The sequence below is a fragment of the Castanea sativa genome, chromosome 7 (genome assembly GCF_040712315.1).
Source record: "Castanea sativa cultivar Marrone di Chiusa Pesio chromosome 7, ASM4071231v1".
Classification (NCBI taxonomy): Eukaryota; Viridiplantae; Streptophyta; class Magnoliopsida; order Fagales; family Fagaceae; genus Castanea; species Castanea sativa.
In genome coordinates this window covers 22,292,653-22,311,288 of record NC_134019.1, presented here as the reverse complement: position 1 = coordinate 22,311,288, position 18,636 = coordinate 22,292,653, and the positions used below count along the sequence as shown (strand labels likewise).

Sequence of the window (18,636 nt, the reverse complement as noted above, 5' to 3'; positions counted from 1 at the left end):
AACTTGAGAATACTTAGTATATAGACCTAAGGAAACACAAAGCAATGTAATGAGAATCCAAAATTTTAATTGAAGGCATAGCTTATGACAAAACTCTATTACATTTTAGAAGATAAAACAGAAAATGAACAATAATATTTTACAATGGTGTGAAACATACACAAACAGTTATAAATTAAAAACTTAATACTGCTGCACATAATTCTTTTAAGTGTGATTTGCAACACGACGACTAACATATTCCTATTTTTCAAAACCAAAAAGATAAAAAATAATAATAATAAAATTAAAGAAAAAAAAATTAAAACACCTTTAGAATTCGCTTTAATTTCCTCTAAGACTTTCTCCTCGTCCAGCAACAGCTTTTGCAGTTTTGGAATATTTTCCTCAAGTTCTGGAATCAGATTTTTCGAGTTTTCACACTCCTTTTCTAAGTTATTAATCTTTGCTGAATTCTGAAATGGGAAGCCAAAAAGTTAATGATAAATGCTCAAGTTTATCCTCAAGTTTCTTTATCTTTTTCTTTATGTGCTTCAAATCTTCCCGATATTTCACATCCTGCCTTTCAAAATTCTTAAAATCTTCCTTACAGCTTCTGAGTTGATTATCAAGTTCCTAATAATTCAAGTGGATCCTTCAAATAAGATCAAAGTGAATTCAGTAAACATTCAATGCAGACATGTCATTTCCAATGGCGGCTAGCGCATGGTTTGAAAATCGATATAACAGGGGTTCTCGCAATGACACAATCATATACCATGCCAACAATATTAATAGGTTCTTGTAGGCATTTGTTTATGATAATATAAGATCCATTTTCAGCAAACCTCTTGTCTCTTCAGGTGCTTGTTATGCACAGTTTCAAGCTCCTCCAACGTTTTATGACTTTCTCGTATGTTCTCCCTGATACAAGATGTCAAACTTTTCATCATCATTATATATATATATATATATCAACTAAACATACATATTGCAAAAGATTCCATAACATATACCTTTTAGCATTCCAAATCAATCGCAAATCCATTTACGCATATTCATTGTGTATCAAAATCAAAATGTGGCTCAGTCTCATTAATCAAAATTCAAATGAACAGACTCTTACATTAATTGACAATAGATCCCTATCTAAATTAAAAAAAAAAAAAATACTAATAAACAATACGTCATGAGTCATAACATATTGACATGGTTGCTCTCTAATAAACTCTAAACAAAATAACTAATTACAAGAAAATTGGTCAATTGAAAAGGCCAAAATTAGTGTCAATCCATATCTCTTCCTTGCTTGCTGCTACTAGCTCCTTCATTGTTCTCCCCTGTCTTGACCACAACAAAAGCCAGGCAGAGTTGATCTCCATTACCAAGTCTAAAGGACCAAATTTGGATCACTTGGTTAAGCTTTCTGCCAAGATCATTTTTTTCCACCACCTCATTCCAAGATTTTATCAGCACATAGCATGAGCTTTTCTTCCCTGACTCCTTGGGCATGTCCCATTGCCTCAAAACAATTTGATTAACCTTACCGGAGGGCTCCATGAATGGGACTTCCATTGCTTGTTGTTGATCCAGATATTCTCTTTCTGCCTCCCTCAAGAAACTGCCATTGATTTGGCTCAAAGGCATGGACAACCGAGCATTATGTTTGTTCAGGTCAGTCTTAGTGAGAGGTTTTTGTATGACCAATACCAGTTGGGTTCCACCCATTGTGTAGATGATGTTCTGGAAATTTTGAGTCAGTTTTGGTGATGGGTTTGAGAGTGGAAGGGTTGGGTTCAATTTGGGCTTCTTTGGTGGCTTTTCTTTAATTTGGTCTTCTTTGGTGGCTTTCCATTCCGGATCTGCAATGCCAGTGGGTTGAGAAAACCTCTTCCTCTTGAAGTTCAAATTTGGCAATTGGTAATGGGTACGAGGCTTGGAAGAAGCAAGATTCGATCTTTTTCTTTGGAAGGAGCCCCAGGTGGGTTTGAAACAATATTGAAGTTGCTTCTCTTCTGAAGTCAGTGGCAGAGGCAGAGAGGGTTTTTTAGAGACGAATAGAATGAAGTCCTTCAAAACCCTAAGAGTGAGCAAGTCCAAGTCCAATTGTTCATCCCTGGTGCACTCCCTTTTGAGTTCATTGAATGAATCACACTCACAAAGCGAACCGGGAGTCGCCATGGCTTTGATGATGAATTCTCTGTGAGTTACAGAGAGATAAAGCAACAAGCAAAAGAAACAGAGACGAGAAAGAGACTCCAAATTCAACTCTTAAGTTGAATTGGCCTCCAAGAATCTTAACTTCTATTTTTACACTCAGTAAAGGAAAGCAATTTTGGGGTACAAAGTGGGTTTTCTCTGTGAGTTTCAGAGATAAAACTAGAAACACAGAGAGAGAGAGAGAGAGGGTTTGTTCTTTTCTTTTCTTTTTTTTGAGTGGAAGAGAGGGTATGCTGTTGGGTATGGAAATATGAGAGTATTCATATTTATATTAATTAAAAACATTGTAATATATATCCTTCTCTGAGTGGGAGAATAAAAGCAGAGTCGGTTTCTCCGTCTCAGTCTCCGACTCTGAGTCGGAGAGACCAAAACAGAGGAGGGATTTTGTATTGTATTTGTATCATTCAAAAATAACGGCTAGTTGGGATTTCTTTGTTCCCTATTTTACCCCTATCTTTTTAGATTTATTTCTCATACCTTAACCTGACTTCTCTGGTCAGCACCTTATTTGGTATTTGACATCCAATAGGTGATTGACAACTGTCAAAAAAAGCCACGCAATTCACTCTACCCACACATTCAAATGACAATTTTGCCCTCAAAATTTCTCCCAAATTAACCTTTCACTCCCACTCGGCTACTCCTCTGTCTCAAATACATACATAGACTTGCGACGGCCACAGCACCGCACCGCACCGCTTCCACTGCCGTGGGACCTTATTTTGGTTCTGAACTCTGCAAAGCAAAGCAGTGCCCCCACCTCTTGTTCCGACAACCTATAGGTATTTTCTCTCCCTTTGGGACCGGTAGATCCTTTTATGGTATTAGTGGATCCGAAGATTGAGAAGTAAAAATAAAAAAAAAATCAAATCTGGAATTGTAAGGATACATATTTACATTTCTTTTACTACATTTTTCAAAATTTTTTTTCTTGTTGATTTTGTTTTCACTATCAGTATGAGTTATGTTAATGGGCAATAGTAATTACCGACTGATACCTACTAGGTGTATGTTAGTTAGGTGTATTCTAAAAGTTGTTTCATTATTGCGGCTTAGTGCAAATTGAAACCATGATTAAGTCATGTTGTGGCCATGAGCTTATTAATATGCAATTTGATAAATTGAGTCCTTTCCTTTAGGAACAAAAACAGCTCTAGTACATATTAATTTTCTTGATCATTGTTGGAATTCTCTAATAATTATTTTCCTTGCTTGCTTGCTTGCGTTCATACTCTTAATTTCTGAATTTGATCCCTATCAATTTGAATTGATTCTGTGAAATTGTGTCTTCCCAAGAAGTCTCCTTTAAGGTACAAGTTCTCATTATATTTCTCTCTTCTTTTGTTAGTGTATAATGGGTATAAGATCTAGCTGGATACTGACAATATTGGTTGGCAGATCCTAAATGTGGTCATAGTGTAGTGTAAGCAGGTAAGAATTCAGTTATTGCCTTAATCACTGTCACTCTACCATCCCTGAAAAAGTACTTGGACTTTCAATTCATTGAGCTTAGATTCCAGCTTCTCCTTCAAAAAAAATTAAAAATCTACAATTTTCCTTTGAGTAAGGAAGATAGGGGTACCCAGACTGATACTTTTGCACCCTATGAAGTTAGCTATACCATTTGCCACAGAACATACATTTTTTGAGACTTAACCAAATTTATGGCTTGGCCTTACCATTCGGTATTTCCTCACGCAGTTTGCTAGATTCTCCACTTTATTTCATCTAGTATTGCAAAACAACTTTAGATCGTTTGCAAACCTAAGATTAGTCCAAGTAGGAGTTGTTCTAGTTAGTCATCTTATCCCATTGACATTCTTCTTATGATTTTCCTTTAGAAGGATTCATAATAACACTTTGGCCCCCCATTCCCAATGATGTAAGGTGAAATCTGATATCTCCCATCTCAATTCCTGTGAAGGGGTTATTTTATCACAAACACTACCATTGAGAAGCAAGTTAGTAATCGTAGATGTGCACTGCTCAAGCCAACAACCTTTTCTCCAACGCCTTCTTTTTAAGAACAACCAATATAGAATTCTAGTCCATGTAGCCAAAAGCCTTCTACTTATCAAATTTGATGTGAAGTTAGCCATTACCTTATGGCTTGAATCAGAAAGTTAGAAATAGTTTTGTAAGTGATGTTGTAGAGACTTATGGCTTGAAATGGCTAAAAGATTTTGGTCCTGCATCTTTTGGAATAAGCGTAACAAAAGTATGATTTAACTTAGTAAGCACTCTCTACCACTACGGAATATTTAATTATTTTATTTTGTCGCACATAATTATTTCTTAATCTTAATCTCCTTGTTGATAATCTTAATCTCCCATTCTGACAAAAAAGGACAGGGAAGCCATTTAGACCTGGAGCCTTGAGGGTGTGCATGGACTTGATGTTATAGACCACCTTTTCTGCAATAGAGAGTAGACAGCTCAACATTCTCAATCTATCATTGCACTGCTGAAAGAAACCTTCAAATCCTCTAGCCAAGAAGGATTGAATGAGGTAAATAGCTCTCTAAAATTGGCTAAGAAGTATTCCTCAATATCTTTTTGGATCATTTATCCACTAGTTATCCAAGTTTATCGTATCAATGTTGTTGGACTTTCTATGAATAATTGTGAATAAATGAAATTTTTTTGTATTTCTGTCACCTTCTTGAAGCCAAAGTTCTCTAGATTTTTGTGTTGATTCTCAATCATATCTGCATTCTCTGGAGTAGAATCATTAGCTTGGTAGAATTCTAGAAGCTGGAGCAATTCTTGTTTTTTAGATTGACACCACCCGAAGCACCTTTGTTCCACTTCCTATGAAATTACCCTTAACTTGTCCAACTTTCTCATAAATTGAAAATATATTGATCCATTGACACTCACATCCCACAAACTTCTAATTACATCATCACTCCTTTCATCTCTCAACCAAGTAGCCTGGTCTTGATCTTCTCTCTAATTTTGTATTAGAATTTAGTATAATTGGGTTGTGGTCAAATTTTGTGGTTGACAAGTGCATCATCTCCCCTGGTAACAAACTGCCTCATATAGCCTGTATCTTGTGCTGGAAATTTCTCCCTTTTTTTACACCAAGTATGCCTAATTCCAATAAAACCCAAATTTATTCTTACATGAACTCTTTGAGACCTCTTCTTGAGGAAGAGCCAACCTTGCATCCAAACTTTTTCTTCTCTTACAAGACAGTTGAAATCCCCACAGCAAACTCAAGGGCCTTGAAATGCATTCACTGAGCTTGAAATGATCTTCCAGAATTTCTTTTTCTTGACAAAATAGGAAAACCCATAGCTGCATACAAACAGCCAATCCCTACAACCTGATTAAGAGATTACGTCACTTACTTGCTAGGCAGATGCATCCACCACTTTTAAAATGACTTCCTTTTTCCATAAAAGAGCTAGGCCACCATCTCCATGCCTTCCCTACCACTGGTTGGTACACAATGACAATCCACTTAATGTAAGGTCATTGATCTTATTAATCTTATCCTTTCCCACCATAGTCTCAAATAAGAAAATAATGTATGGGTCATGGTCCCTCATGAGGACTCTAACCCTCACCATCTAGGAATTATGAATTCCTTAACAATTCTACATGAATGCTTGCATTGCACAAACTCTAAAACACTAAGAAAAAAAACTAGGATGAAAATAAAGGGTCACCAGCTGACTCTGATCAATCAAATCCCTACTAAGAATGAAATCTTGTAGCTATTGTACCTTAGTATAGATTGAAACAAGAGCATGGCCTGGTAAGGTACTTGGGCAGTGATCAAGCAATGCCAGGCGGAGAAATGATAGTAGAAACATACTAATGACCAGTTCTAGGAGAACAAGCTTGAATCGAATCTAGACACATGAGGCAGGAGGAGGAAACTCAATAATTGGGTGGGGATCAAAGCATTATGCAGAGTGGAGCTCATGATCAGCTTGGGAAAAGCTCAGTGTGCTTCAGCAAGAGGAAGTTGTCATGCATCTAGGGGAAAGACACATAGGGGGAAAGCTGCACCCTTTAGTTAGGTGCTTTGGTTTACAACTTTAACTTGCCTATATTTGTGTTGTTGAAGGCTTGAAGCAGTTTCTTGTACATTCAGTTGTTTGAAAGAAATCTATACATAATAATTTTTAATTTTTATATATTCATTTCAAACTGTATGAAGGTTTGCAAGTTTTAGTAGAATCTGTAGACAACCGCATATGCAGGTGTTTGATGCATGTCAATGGAATCTGTGCTGGCTATGCCCTTCTTTCAGCCATCATTGTAGCCATGCCTCGCCTCTCCACCATTGTTTTCTAAACCTTAACTAATTGTGCTTAGAAATCATCATAAAAGCAAGAATTAAATCTTTAATTCTGATTGCTGGAGCTGTCTCTCTGGAGGTGTACTTGGCATACTAAGGAGACAACCATTACATGAAGTGCAGCTTGTGGGACTTTAGGTGCATTTTGTCATAAGGCCATAACATCTATAGCCCCCAAATTCGTTGTAGTGGCTTGCTATGCAGTGCTTTGAATCATTTCCTCATATGAACTTTTCACTATGTGCACCTGTGGCTAACCCCATCAAGGCTGACCACAATTGTGTTCTTACAGTACAATTATATATGCTTTATGGCCATTAGAGGTGCTGTTTGTAATCTTGCTATTTTTGTGTATGCATTATGTTACTTGTTTATGCTACTTAACATATGGGTAAGAAGTTTTCATGTCCAAGTTCCAGATTTTTTTAGTTTTGATAATTATCATTGCTATAGAATTCACTCTTTCGGAGAGAAAGCAATGAGATATGGTCAAATATTTTGCTTTAGGACCTGCATTACCGAACCAATGCAAGTTCATTAAGTCCTGAGTGATTTTTAGTCCAGGTTAATCAGACGCCACTATTACATTTTACCATCATTGGTTCCCTGAAAGCATGAGACAAGCCCAATCACATGCGTTTTTCTGTTATGGTGATGCAAGTGAATGTAATATAATGAACAGTTAAAGTTGGCCTACCAATAACCATATATGATTGTTATATGAAATGGACAGCTACCAGTGAACCTTAAGTATCATTGCTGGTGGTCGTCTACAAATTATTGATCAACCAAAAAATAAAAAAGTTGAGTGTGAGAACATAAATAAATAAACATTAATCTTTCATAAGGAATGAAAATATTGAGTTTGGAAGAAAGGACGAAAATAGCTTACTTCTAAAATAAAAAAAATAAAAAGACAATTAGGGCCATTTGGTACAATTAGGGCCATTTGGTAATATTGTTCTAGTAACGTTATTTGTATTTTTTTGAAAATACGTGTGGGTGAAAAAGTGTGTAGAAATATATGTAATGTTGTTTAAAAATTGAAAACTGTTGTTTAAGTGAATGTACCAAACACCCACTTAATCTTTTCTAGGAAGAAGAACCCAACAGTACTTTCCTTAAGAACAGCCATGAATATTTAACATATTTCCAGCTTTCCTCCACTTAATCACTGGCTGTTATTTGATATTCATCCAATAGATGATAAAGATTAAAGAATTACTTTGTTGTCAACTAATTAGATCTTGATTAAGGTTCACTCTACATGTCAAATTTTCCACTCCATGAAAACTGGAAAGGTCGCTAGTAATTGAAGATTCTGAACCTGACAACACACTTTGCTTTCTTAAAGTCTTAATCAATAATTAATTCTAAAAAATCTACATCACCGACCAAAACTATGGCCAGATAATTAAGATCAAGCAGCCAAATAAAGTCAAAAAAAATAGGTGAGTGGTGGAATTCAATTTCAAGCTTATATGCCATTGAATGCAAGACTGAAGGAGTTGAGACAGACTTTTTTTTTTTTTTTTTTTTTTAAAGTGAGACAGACTTGGGGTTGATGTTTATGTTTATTACTCCTTTTTTTTTAGATCCAAATTTTAGAATACGGTTTCACATAATTAAATCATTGGAGTTCTACAGACTTTTTGGTGTGATGAGAATCATAAGATTGCTCCACAACTTTTTGATCAAGTCTCCTACAATTCTTCGTTGTGTAGTAATATTGGTTTTATTGTACTAATTGGAATTGGAGGTAAAATTTTTTACTAATCCCTCTTTCAAATTAATTTGTGCACTGGATTTGGGTAGAAACTAAAATTTAACAAAACTGGATTCAAATCCAATAGGTTAAAATTTTTTAATTAAGTAAAATAAAAAATAAAAAAAAATGGTGAAGGGGGTGACCTGAGTTGGCACCTTCCACTTGGACGTGACCATAGTGACACTCTATTCACTGGGCCCGGGCCTATATGTTCCTAATTTAACATTAAGTAATGTTCCTATATATTATTTTAACCTTTCGATTATATTCTTCCTAAGGTGTTTTTTTTTTCTTCTAAAAAAAAAAGGTGTTATTTTTCAATAAATGACAATGACAAGTGTTCATTAGTGGATTAGAATATTAACGTGTGAAAGATATGTTTAGTTTTCCCACATTAGATAATGACTACAAAAGTAATGAAAATATTAATGACCTAAATAGAAATATGTAAGGTTATATTAGGAATTATAATAAAAACTATAGGATTAAAACAATGATTAATGTGTATGTAACTGTTTTTCTCAAAAAAAAAAAAAAAGTGTATGTAACTGTGTGTGTATATATATATATTTTATGTTATTACCATTATTATTATTTGGAATCATACACCATTATAATAAAATTCCATTAGATATTGTCAAAACCCAACCGGTATAATGTTATAAATAAATAACCGATATAAGATATTAACTAAGTAATTTTTTTTTTTTTTGAGAAGGAACTAAGTAATTTTTATTGATTCTAAAAAAAAAAGTAATTTAATATATTGAGTACACATTTCTTCAATTTTTTAGTTGTATTTAAAGCAAAGGATAAACAAAATAAAAGAGATATATATTCTAATAATATTATAATATGAATTTGGTTAATTTTTTCTTTCTATTTAAAATATTTTATATACACAAATACACAAAACAGACATTTTTTTTCTTTGCAACACATTTAATTGACATGGAGACCTAATCATCTAGTTCATGGAAAAATGTTTATAAGGTCAAAGAAAAAAAAAAAGAATTTATGTATATTAGACTTTAGAATTGTGGGCTAATTTTGTGCTAAGTGTCCACTTAGTTTTTTAATCTTTGTGCCAAGTGAGTTAATGAGTGCAAAATACTAAAAGTTTGATATTAATAAACTGTAAAATAAAAATAAAAAACCAATCATATCCACTCAATAAAAATCACTAGAAAACAAATATCACTACATATTCTTTATTTTATTTTATTATTATTATTACATTCTATTTTATTAAAAATTAGAAAAAAAGAAGAAGATCTTAAGTAGTATTAAATTTAGGCAAAAATTTTAACATATGACTAATTACATTTACTTTAAAAATATATATTATAATTTGACTAATTATTTATATTTTTATGATAAAAAATATGTTTAATTTTAAATGCATCCATGCATATGCATGAGTTACACGCTAGTATAATATGTATAATTGTGACCAATATTGGATTGGCCCAGTATTCTGCCCTCATCCCTCTACTATAAAAAATTGTTCAATACTTTCAAAGTATAGTGTTATGCAATCCTCTCATGTGAAAGGTTGATTAAACCAAGAATTTAATAAATAGAACCCTCAATTATGTGAAAGAGATTAAGAATATACCTGTAATCTACTCCTCAATTATGTGAAAGAGATTAAGAGTGTAGGTAGGGACTAATTAAGCCACAATACGATTTCACATCTATGGTTGCAAAGCCTTTTATACAGCCACATTTTATTGAATGCTTGTTTGATTTTTAAGGCCTTGTCATTGTGGACGGAGACCCTAAAGAGCATAATTTAAATGAGAGGATCCAAACTTTTTGTCACAACTTCTAGATGGCCGTCTTACAATATTACAGTCGGTGCTAGCATCCACGCTAATGTTTCTCTCATTCATCTTTGTTAGTTGAATGTATTATCCAGTATTATTATTGTATTTCTACTTTACTTGAGCCTCTCTATATGTCCTCTACATGCTTGTTAATAATTTTCAACTAATTTGGCATCCATTTCTTTTGTTTTGAAAATAACAGTTTTTTTGGGCCACCTGGATGGGATGCCTCCATATAATAATTTGGTATGTGTGGGACGGAAGGATTACACATGCTTGAAAGAATAGTCAAATACTCGAAAAAGTTTGGATATCCTCGTTTGTTAAAAAAATAAAATAATCGTTCTTATAAATTTTTAGTTCTATTGAGTCTTGACACCACTTGTGAAGCTAAATATTTTAATTCCCCTCTAAGAGTGGAGGAATTTGGAGAGAAATGAAATATGGAGGTTGGAGAATCTTTCCAATTTCCAGCTTTGTATTTAAAGAGATTGTGTAGTATTACTTTAATCTTATGAGATTTGACAGGTATAGAATACATAAAATAATAATAATAAGTGTGTACCATAAAATGACCCCTAGTATTATAAGTACCAAAACCCAATTTCTTAACTGTTATTTCCCACCCAAAAGTAAAAGAAGATATAAGAAAGTTTAGGCCCTGTTTGGTACATGTGTTTAAATATATGTTTTCAGTTTTTAAACAATATTACACGCATTTTTACAAACTTTTTACCCACATGTATTTTCAAAAAATACAAACAACGTTACTAGAGCAATGGTAACAACCCCTTAATCACTTGAACAGAGATATTTTATACTATATTATTTCTTAAATACTTCTATTTTTGTCGCTCATCTAAATGATTTTGTCCTTATGTTATGACAGCTTTTGCTGCTTACCCTATACAGACTATTATTCAAACAAAGAAAATGATCTCGAGAACCAATGACTTATAATCTAGGTTGCACCGATACGCCATTCTTGGCGACATGTCGATATCCGACACGTGTCAAACACTGGAACGGGTACGACTTGCCAGACTCCGGTATTCGAGCAATGTTTTTTTTTTTTTTTTTCGACAAGGCACTAACATGTCCAACACGCCAACAGTGAAAAAAAAAAAAAATCACAAAGCTCTACCCACATCTCAAGTCCTCAACCCACCTTCTTTCTGACTCTGCCCGCTGCCGCCGCCCTTTGTCCTTCGTCGGAGTTAGATTGGGCCGATTGGCGAGCTTCATAGATGTCAATGCCGTGTCCTATCCCTTCCGATCTCTCTCTCTCTCTCTCTCTCTCGGCGTGGATTGTCTAGCCTCTTCTCTTCTCTCTCCTTCTCTCTCTTTTTTTTCTTTCTTTCTTTCAAATATTTTGGTGAATGGTGTACTGTGTTACTTACTTTAATATAAATTATAACGTGTTTTTTTTAACCCCACTCTCACTGTCACAGTGTCACTAACACTCACTGGATTATACTTTTTAAAACTTGGTTTCCTTTTATGTTTTTAGTTTGATGTTGAATGTAGCCTATTTAAACTTTTGGTTTGTACTCTATACATTTTATGTGTACTATTGTACTACTTTGGGGGTTAGTTTACTTATTTGTAGTTCTTACATAATTTAAATTATAAACATAAACATATTTTATGTCTAAAAATATTAAAAAATATGCCTAAATATAAAATTTAATTAATTATTTAATTGCTGTGTCCACGCCGTATCGTGTCCTTATTTTTCAAAAATCGCCGTATTGCCGTGTCCGTGTTCGTGTCGGTGCATCATAGCTTGTAATTTAGGTGTAATGTCGAATTTCATATTTGCAATACTAAAGTCTCTTACTTGGATATCAATTTAGAAGCACCAATGCACTTCCAAAATTTAATAAATTCCTAAAACAATCCAGTCCACTTGTGTTTTAATATTTGATAGAAATTAAAATGACCATTATCCTTAGTATTTTAATAAAGAAGATATCTGTTACTGCAACAAGCCGACCAAGATTGTAGAATTAAAAAGAAAAGAAGTATCTTAGGAAGAGGATAAATATAAAAATGAACACAGTAAAAACATAGCAGCTTACTGCTTATGTGCATTATTAAGAAGCTAGCAAATCCCCATTGGTCAAAATTTTTATTTATTTATTTTATTTATGGGAGAAGTTAACGAATGACGTTGGTTTATGATATATTTTTATCAAACTTTTATGAGAAAAGAAAGTAATTGATTTTTTTTTTATGGTATTTTATATTTTCTATGGAAGCACTCATTAACTTTCTAGTTAACAAATGCGCACCATCACATCAAATCAACTAGTTATGGAATCTATATCATTGTACGGCCTACTGTTTCCCTATATGTCCAAAAACAAATTCTCACTCATATATAGGGAACAAGCTAGCAACATCAAGTTTTTCCAACTTGATTATCTGTAATGTTTTGTTTTATGTTTTAGTATTTATTTTCAAGAGAATCTCGATGTTGTCCAACTAAGGAGGAGAGTTCCACTTATATCAAAGTCATAGCAAAGATTGTTATCTTTAGGTGGGGACTCTAAGATGGTATGAAATGCCTTTCTTAATGCAATTGATACTGCTTAAACATTGTATATTAAATAAGACCTCTAATGACACCAAATACTCTCATTTTCATACCCTTATGATATTACGTCTTTTCAAGACTATCAATTCTTTTAGTCATTATCAAATACCAACTCAATTATATTTTTTCTCAACATGGTTATCCCTAGTTCTCAATTTAATGTAGTTGATTATTAGTGGTTTTAGCATTGGTCTATAAGGTAGGGTGCAACTGTTGCCTCTGTGAGTATTAGAATATCAATCATTTGTTTAGAGTTAGCCAGAGTAACTTACATAATACGACAGCCATATTAGAAAAACAAGTGAAAAATTAAATAATTGCTTAGACATTTTGGCACAAAGGCATCTTTTAGCATATCGGACAAGAATGTCAATTACTTGATTTCAAGGCTAACTTATTTTAATTCTAAAATGTCCTTGATTATGTTGTAGGCACTTTGACTAAACCCGAAATTGTTCGAAAATATTTATTTTGTCCTTATACTATGGTGGAGCAAAAAAAAACCCTACTCTCATTTCATTACTTCCCAAATATACAACATGGTGTGGCTGATACCAAATTATTTGAATTAATTGCTTTTTATTTTTTTCAAGCTTTTTAGTAATTAATGCTCTTGTACCTCTCAATTGTGAAATGGGCTTTCTCCTAATTACTTCACATTATTTTCCTTAGTTACTCCTAATCTAAAAGTAATTAGTTGTCAGAAATTCCCTTGTCACAATTTGTCACTGGTCACACATATCCGCTTCATGAATCATCATCATCAATGAGTGCTGAGATCTAAATGCTCCCCAAAACTATACAACAATTTGAAGGAGGAGGAGGTGGAGAATGCAGTTGCCTGTGAATTATAGTTCATATTTTGACCGTTAAAAACCTAGGTAGCAGTAAAATCTTGAAACCAGATGCATTCAGGTACATTTTGATTCCATAATGGCTATTGCATACTTAAATGCAAGTTTGTGTGTGGCATGAGTGAGTGCGTATTTCAAAAATACATGTAGAATATGGAAAAGTTACAATTATTATTGTCAAGCAAACTGTTACAAAGTTTAATAGTAATACAATGGGAAAGAGGCACCAGAATTTTCAAGATGCCTCTAAAACAGAAAAAGAAACTACTAAAACAAAGGCCTGTTGTCTACACACCTAAAAAACCATATTCCCTCTTCAAACACCACAGGAAAGTAAGGGACATAACACTGGTTCAGTTGTATGCTTCAACATCCATCCCTCAAAAAAAGCTCAAACAAGCTGTCAGATCACTATTTTGAAACAGGTTGGGAATCAAACATGGTCAAGAAGTTAACCATGCAAAAATTGAACTAAAATAACCCACCTGTAAAATGGAACTCACAGCAAACAGGCTTAATATGATGGTCTATGGTGGTAGAGCATAACAGGCCTTGTAAGCAGTAACTTTTGAAAAAGATAGACTTGGACTGATTGTATATTGAAGGTTTATTCCTAGTATTTTGAAGCTTCCAGCAGCAGCATAGAACTTGGAAAGATATTCTTCTACATATAGAGAGAGCTGAAATTGCAACTTCTTTTCACATGAACAATTTGAAAGCTGAGCGTAGATTCCTCACAAGATCCTTCACTGTCATGCAAAATTCTTCATCCATCTGACAATATGAAGAAGGCTTTAATAGGAAGAACTTCAAATATACATTCCCCAAGAAAGAAAATATTGTGCATGTGTGTCAGTTGGGCTTTTTATTAACATTATTTCATAGAAAAGACATAAGGTGACAAGTCACACGGAGAAAAATAGTATTGAATTTACATTTTAGGGGAGCTGACATACTTTCTAGATTCTCAATCAAGGTTCAAAAGTCCTAGATTTATTTCATAGAGGAAATAAAGAAACAACCTGAGCGATAATAGTGATATCAAGAGCAGAACTCCCAAATGTCATGACACTGCTATTGATGACTGTCAGGTGGAACTTTTCAATTTCAGTGACTGATTTCTCTAGCAGTCCTTTCCTTTTCTCACAGTGAATTCTTATAAGGACATTTTTGTCACAGAATCTTGCTTCAATTTCTGGCAGTGGCTCATCAAGAGGGTCACTGGAGGAGTTTTTATCTGAAGTAGAGTTGTCACCATCAGTGAAGAGTTGGGATTTCCTTACAAAGACCACCGATTCCATGTTTTTCTTTTTAGTTTGTTCCTCGAGTGTCTTCACTCGCTCTTGCAGTTGTTTCAAGTACTTTATTGCATCTCCAAGAACAGAAGCCTTGTCCATCTGTCAATGGCATAAAGTATGATTGCAGATTGAAGATTATTTAACAGAAAACAGTTATGCTTGAATAATAAGTATGACTGCAGATTGAAAATTTTTTAACAGAAAACACTTATGCTTGAATAATAAGTATGACTGCAGATTGAAATTTTTTTAACAGAAAACACTTATGCTTGAATAATGTACCAGTCTTTCACCTTTTTTGATACTCTATAAACTATGAATTGCTTGAACACAAATACAATTAAAACTGAGACTAGTGAGTAAGATTTAACAAAAATATAAGAATGTGTGAGAGAGGTTAGTACAAAGAAATATTAAAGATAATACAAGTGTTTCAAAAAGGACCATAAATAATTTAGTGAATAAAGATAATGAGGAGGGTGCAATTTAAGTGATAGTATACTAGTATAGTTCATTTTCAGCTTAGTAAAGTACTCATATATTTTTTTTATAGAAAGCTAAGGCAAAAACAAAATAATGGATCATAAACAAAAAGCCTAATGATCCAAGACCTAAGAAGATGTGATTGTAATATAATTTGATACCTTCTTAAGGCCAGGAACTATAGCAGACAAAGCTATGAACCGCTGGCTGAGCTTCTCTCGCCTCTTCCTTTCTGCTATAATATGATCTTGTGTTTGAGAAAGTCTAGTGCTTGTGCTTAACCTCTTAGCTCCCTGGCAGGCCTTATAGACATAATTTTGGTTCCCAAAGGGACCTTGAGCAGTCAAAATTTCAGTAGGAATGGTATCCATGCTTTGGGGACATGCTGCCTCCTCTTTAGGCTTTAAAATATTCATTTGATTCATGTAGTTTGCATTGGCAAAGGATAGAATATTTGGAGAAGAAGCAACTTGCAGAGTTGGAACATGATCAAGTTTGGATGGTGAACTCCAGCTGTTGGCTTTGTGCTGTTTTATGGGTCTATCAAATTCACTATGTAAAGTTTCCATGGCGTTTTTATCGTTGAAGTATGGGTGTGCGAAAGAGCGTTGTAAATTCTCTCCAAATGTGGCTGCTATTGGCAGTATGCCGAGCTCATCAAGAGAGTTCATTTGCCATTGATTGATGAACCTAGGATCCTCTACACCCTGCAATTTTGATAGTTTCATCTGTCAATGTCTTATGTAAGCAAATGCTCAAATCACAAACCATACATTTCATAAACCAAGAAGAACAAAGATACTGTTCAAAACAAAATCTAGTAACAACATCCTTCTTCACAGCATAAAGCTCCCATCAGTTTCAGTTGTCCTAATATTTCATCATGCTCTTATCAATCATCACCATGTGTGAAATTCAAAAATTAAGTGCTAAGTGATTTTATTCAGTTTTAGATTATCACTATCCAAAGCCAGGGAACTCTATCTCAATTTGCATCTCTCCTCTCTTGTATGTGTTAGGTGGAGGGTGAGGTTGTGTATTCAAGGCCCACTGGGTGCATGTATAACTTACCAAGAAAAATAAATCACTGTCTGAGATAATACCACAAAATATATATACTAATCATGGTTGCTGAAGCATATTAATTACCACCTACCAGTTCAGATAACCCTCTTATGGATGAAATCTCCATCAGAACTCCTTTATTGATCAAAAAAGCTCAAGGGAGGAGGATCCTGCATGAAAGGTCAACAAAACAGCTTACTTGGGTGTTCAATTTAGACAAAGATGATATAGCTTTCATAAAAATTTTCATGCAAACGTATGGCAAAGAAGTACTAGTACATAGCAAATAAGAAAGCTCACCCTTTAGTAATGACCAAAAGTTTCCTTTTTCCAAGTTCTCACTAGAGGATAGAGATTGTCTACTTCCTCAACATTTATAGCTCTCACTTGTTACAGTTGCACTTTCTCTCTCACGGGTTGTTAATGTGAATTGGCCCCCATCTTTAATAATAAAACTAATAATGAATGATTGACTGTAAAACGGCTGTAGAGTATTAGACATTCTAAATTTCTAATACTACATTACTTATTGTTAATTGAGATTATAGAAAGGAAAAAAAATCACATATTGTATCCTAGTGGGTCACTTGAAGCCGACAAAATTAGTACTCGTAAGCAAGTCACTTTTGTTGTTTTGTGGACTTTTTGGAGGGAGCTTCACCAACTTGCCGTTGAAATTTCGTTCAAGGTTTTTGCTTATGATTCACAATAATCTTAAACATGTGGCCCCTCAAAAAGTCTCAATCACCAACCCAACTCCAACCGTTTTAAAAAAAAAAAAATTATCCTCTTACTTTCATAATCAAAGCCAAAAGATTACAATAATCCAACACACAATTGTGACTCATGACCAAAACAGTTTAAGCCCATGTGAATTTAAGACATGTCATTGAAGTATGATTAACATATATGGACTTATAAAAGAAGCTTAAAGTTAAATCACATTCATAATTGGTTTTACTCCAAACTTTTCTTTGACTTTTCCAATTGTTTTGAGCCAATACACTAGTGACACGTGCCCAATTTAAGAACCGCCAAACCGACCCATAAAGTGGTCGGCTCATGATTAAACCGGATGATCCGTGATACAATAGACTCATGAAAAGTTGGACATAGTTACTACTATATGATAAAATAAAAAAAAATTTAAAAGGGAACAGTGACATATATTCTTTTGAAAACCAATCCTAAAAACTTGGAATCAATGGTCAATGACAAAAATAGTTACTACTATATGCTAAAAGTTGTTGAGGTTGCTGATTCCAGAATATCAATGGTCGAGGCCAGGTTTGAAAATGCTGGTTACAAATAGTTGCCACGTTATAGGTGTGCGTCGGTACCAATACCAATTGTACCGTATCCAGTTGACTAGAGAAGGATTGGCAATAGACACAGTCGGCAGACTCGGCACAGTGTGAAATGGCTTACATTTTCATTTCCAATTTCTAAGCTAGATGACTATTGAATTTTTTTTTAACATCAAGCAACAGAGCATGTATTAAGTATTATAGAACCAGAAATACTTGGATTTATTAATTTGGACACCATTGGTGAAGAATACTAGTAAAAAAAGTCAGTTTAATTTGTCAATAATAATCCACAAGCCTACAATTGAAATTATTTGCATACCTGCATAGCTAGATTATTGATTATTGAGAGTTAAAGAGGTCTGGCTAGCGAGCTGGGAAGTCATTCTTTCATGCAAAATAGGTACCAGACCAGACAGCCCAGGTCAACAGTATTAGTTTTGTGGAGCACACTGTACATCTTGTAAATTGTATAATGATCAGCACGTTTAGGCCTTGGATTAATTGCTGGCATCAAGTTGTAATAATTCATTATTGGTTAGCTACTAGGAAAATACTTGTCCTGCTTTTGAGGGTATAAATAAGGCATTTGTTTTTAAACATAAGACTAGGAAAGTACTCTAACTACATACTAAATGATGGGTAACTAGACCCCCTCTTAGAAACCGTGTGTTATTTATTAGAAACCGTGTGTTATTTATTAGACGTGTATGAAAGTATGAAAAATAGAGTTGATTTGACTCATTTGTATAAGAAAAAAACTTGTTCGAAATAGCATGCAGAAATACACACTATCCAAAACAACTGAAAACATGAATCGTGACTTAAAAAGTAAGTCACGTTTTTAGTTGTTTTTTAGTCAATAGTTTGCACACAATGTGTTCAATAAACACCGTCTTTTTTATAAACATTTTTA

General features: G+C 33.9%; 1 protein-coding gene across 2 annotated transcripts; it reads right to left on the bottom strand.

The window, feature by feature from the left end:
- Window positions 1-13,669: 13,669 nt before the first annotated feature.
- On the bottom strand, window positions 13,670-16,830 carry LOC142642355 (transcription factor bHLH25-like). 2 transcript variants are annotated; one of them, XM_075816708.1, is made up of 5 exons: window positions 16,714-16,830; window positions 16,505-16,583; window positions 15,510-16,055; window positions 14,590-14,964; window positions 13,670-14,341 (listed from the first exon to the last, which is right to left on the bottom strand). In XM_075816708.1, exons 2-5 carry the CDS (start codon window positions 16,538-16,540, stop codon window positions 14,267-14,269), a joined length of 1,032 nt encoding a protein of 343 aa, XP_075672823.1. In that variant the 5' UTR covers window positions 16,541-16,583; window positions 16,714-16,830; the 3' UTR covers window positions 13,670-14,266. The 2 variants fall into 2 exon arrangements, with proteins under 2 accessions (XP_075672823.1, XP_075672824.1); XM_075816709.1 differs by having other exon boundaries at window positions 16,505-16,585; window positions 16,717-16,775.
- Window positions 16,831-18,636: the final 1,806 nt, after the last annotated feature.

Coding starts and splice junctions, on each gene's coding strand:
- LOC142642355 (XM_075816708.1), bottom strand. CDS start 16,540: ATGGAGATTTCATCCATAAGAGGGTTATCTGAACTG. Junction 16,056..16,504: donor TAAGAGGGTTATCTGAACTG/GTAGGTGGTAAT, acceptor TCAAAATTGCAG/GGTGTAGAGGATCCTAGGTT. Junction 14,342..14,589: donor ATATCACTATTATCGCTCAG/GTTGTTTCTTTA, acceptor TCATATTGTCAG/ATGGATGAAGAATTTTGCAT.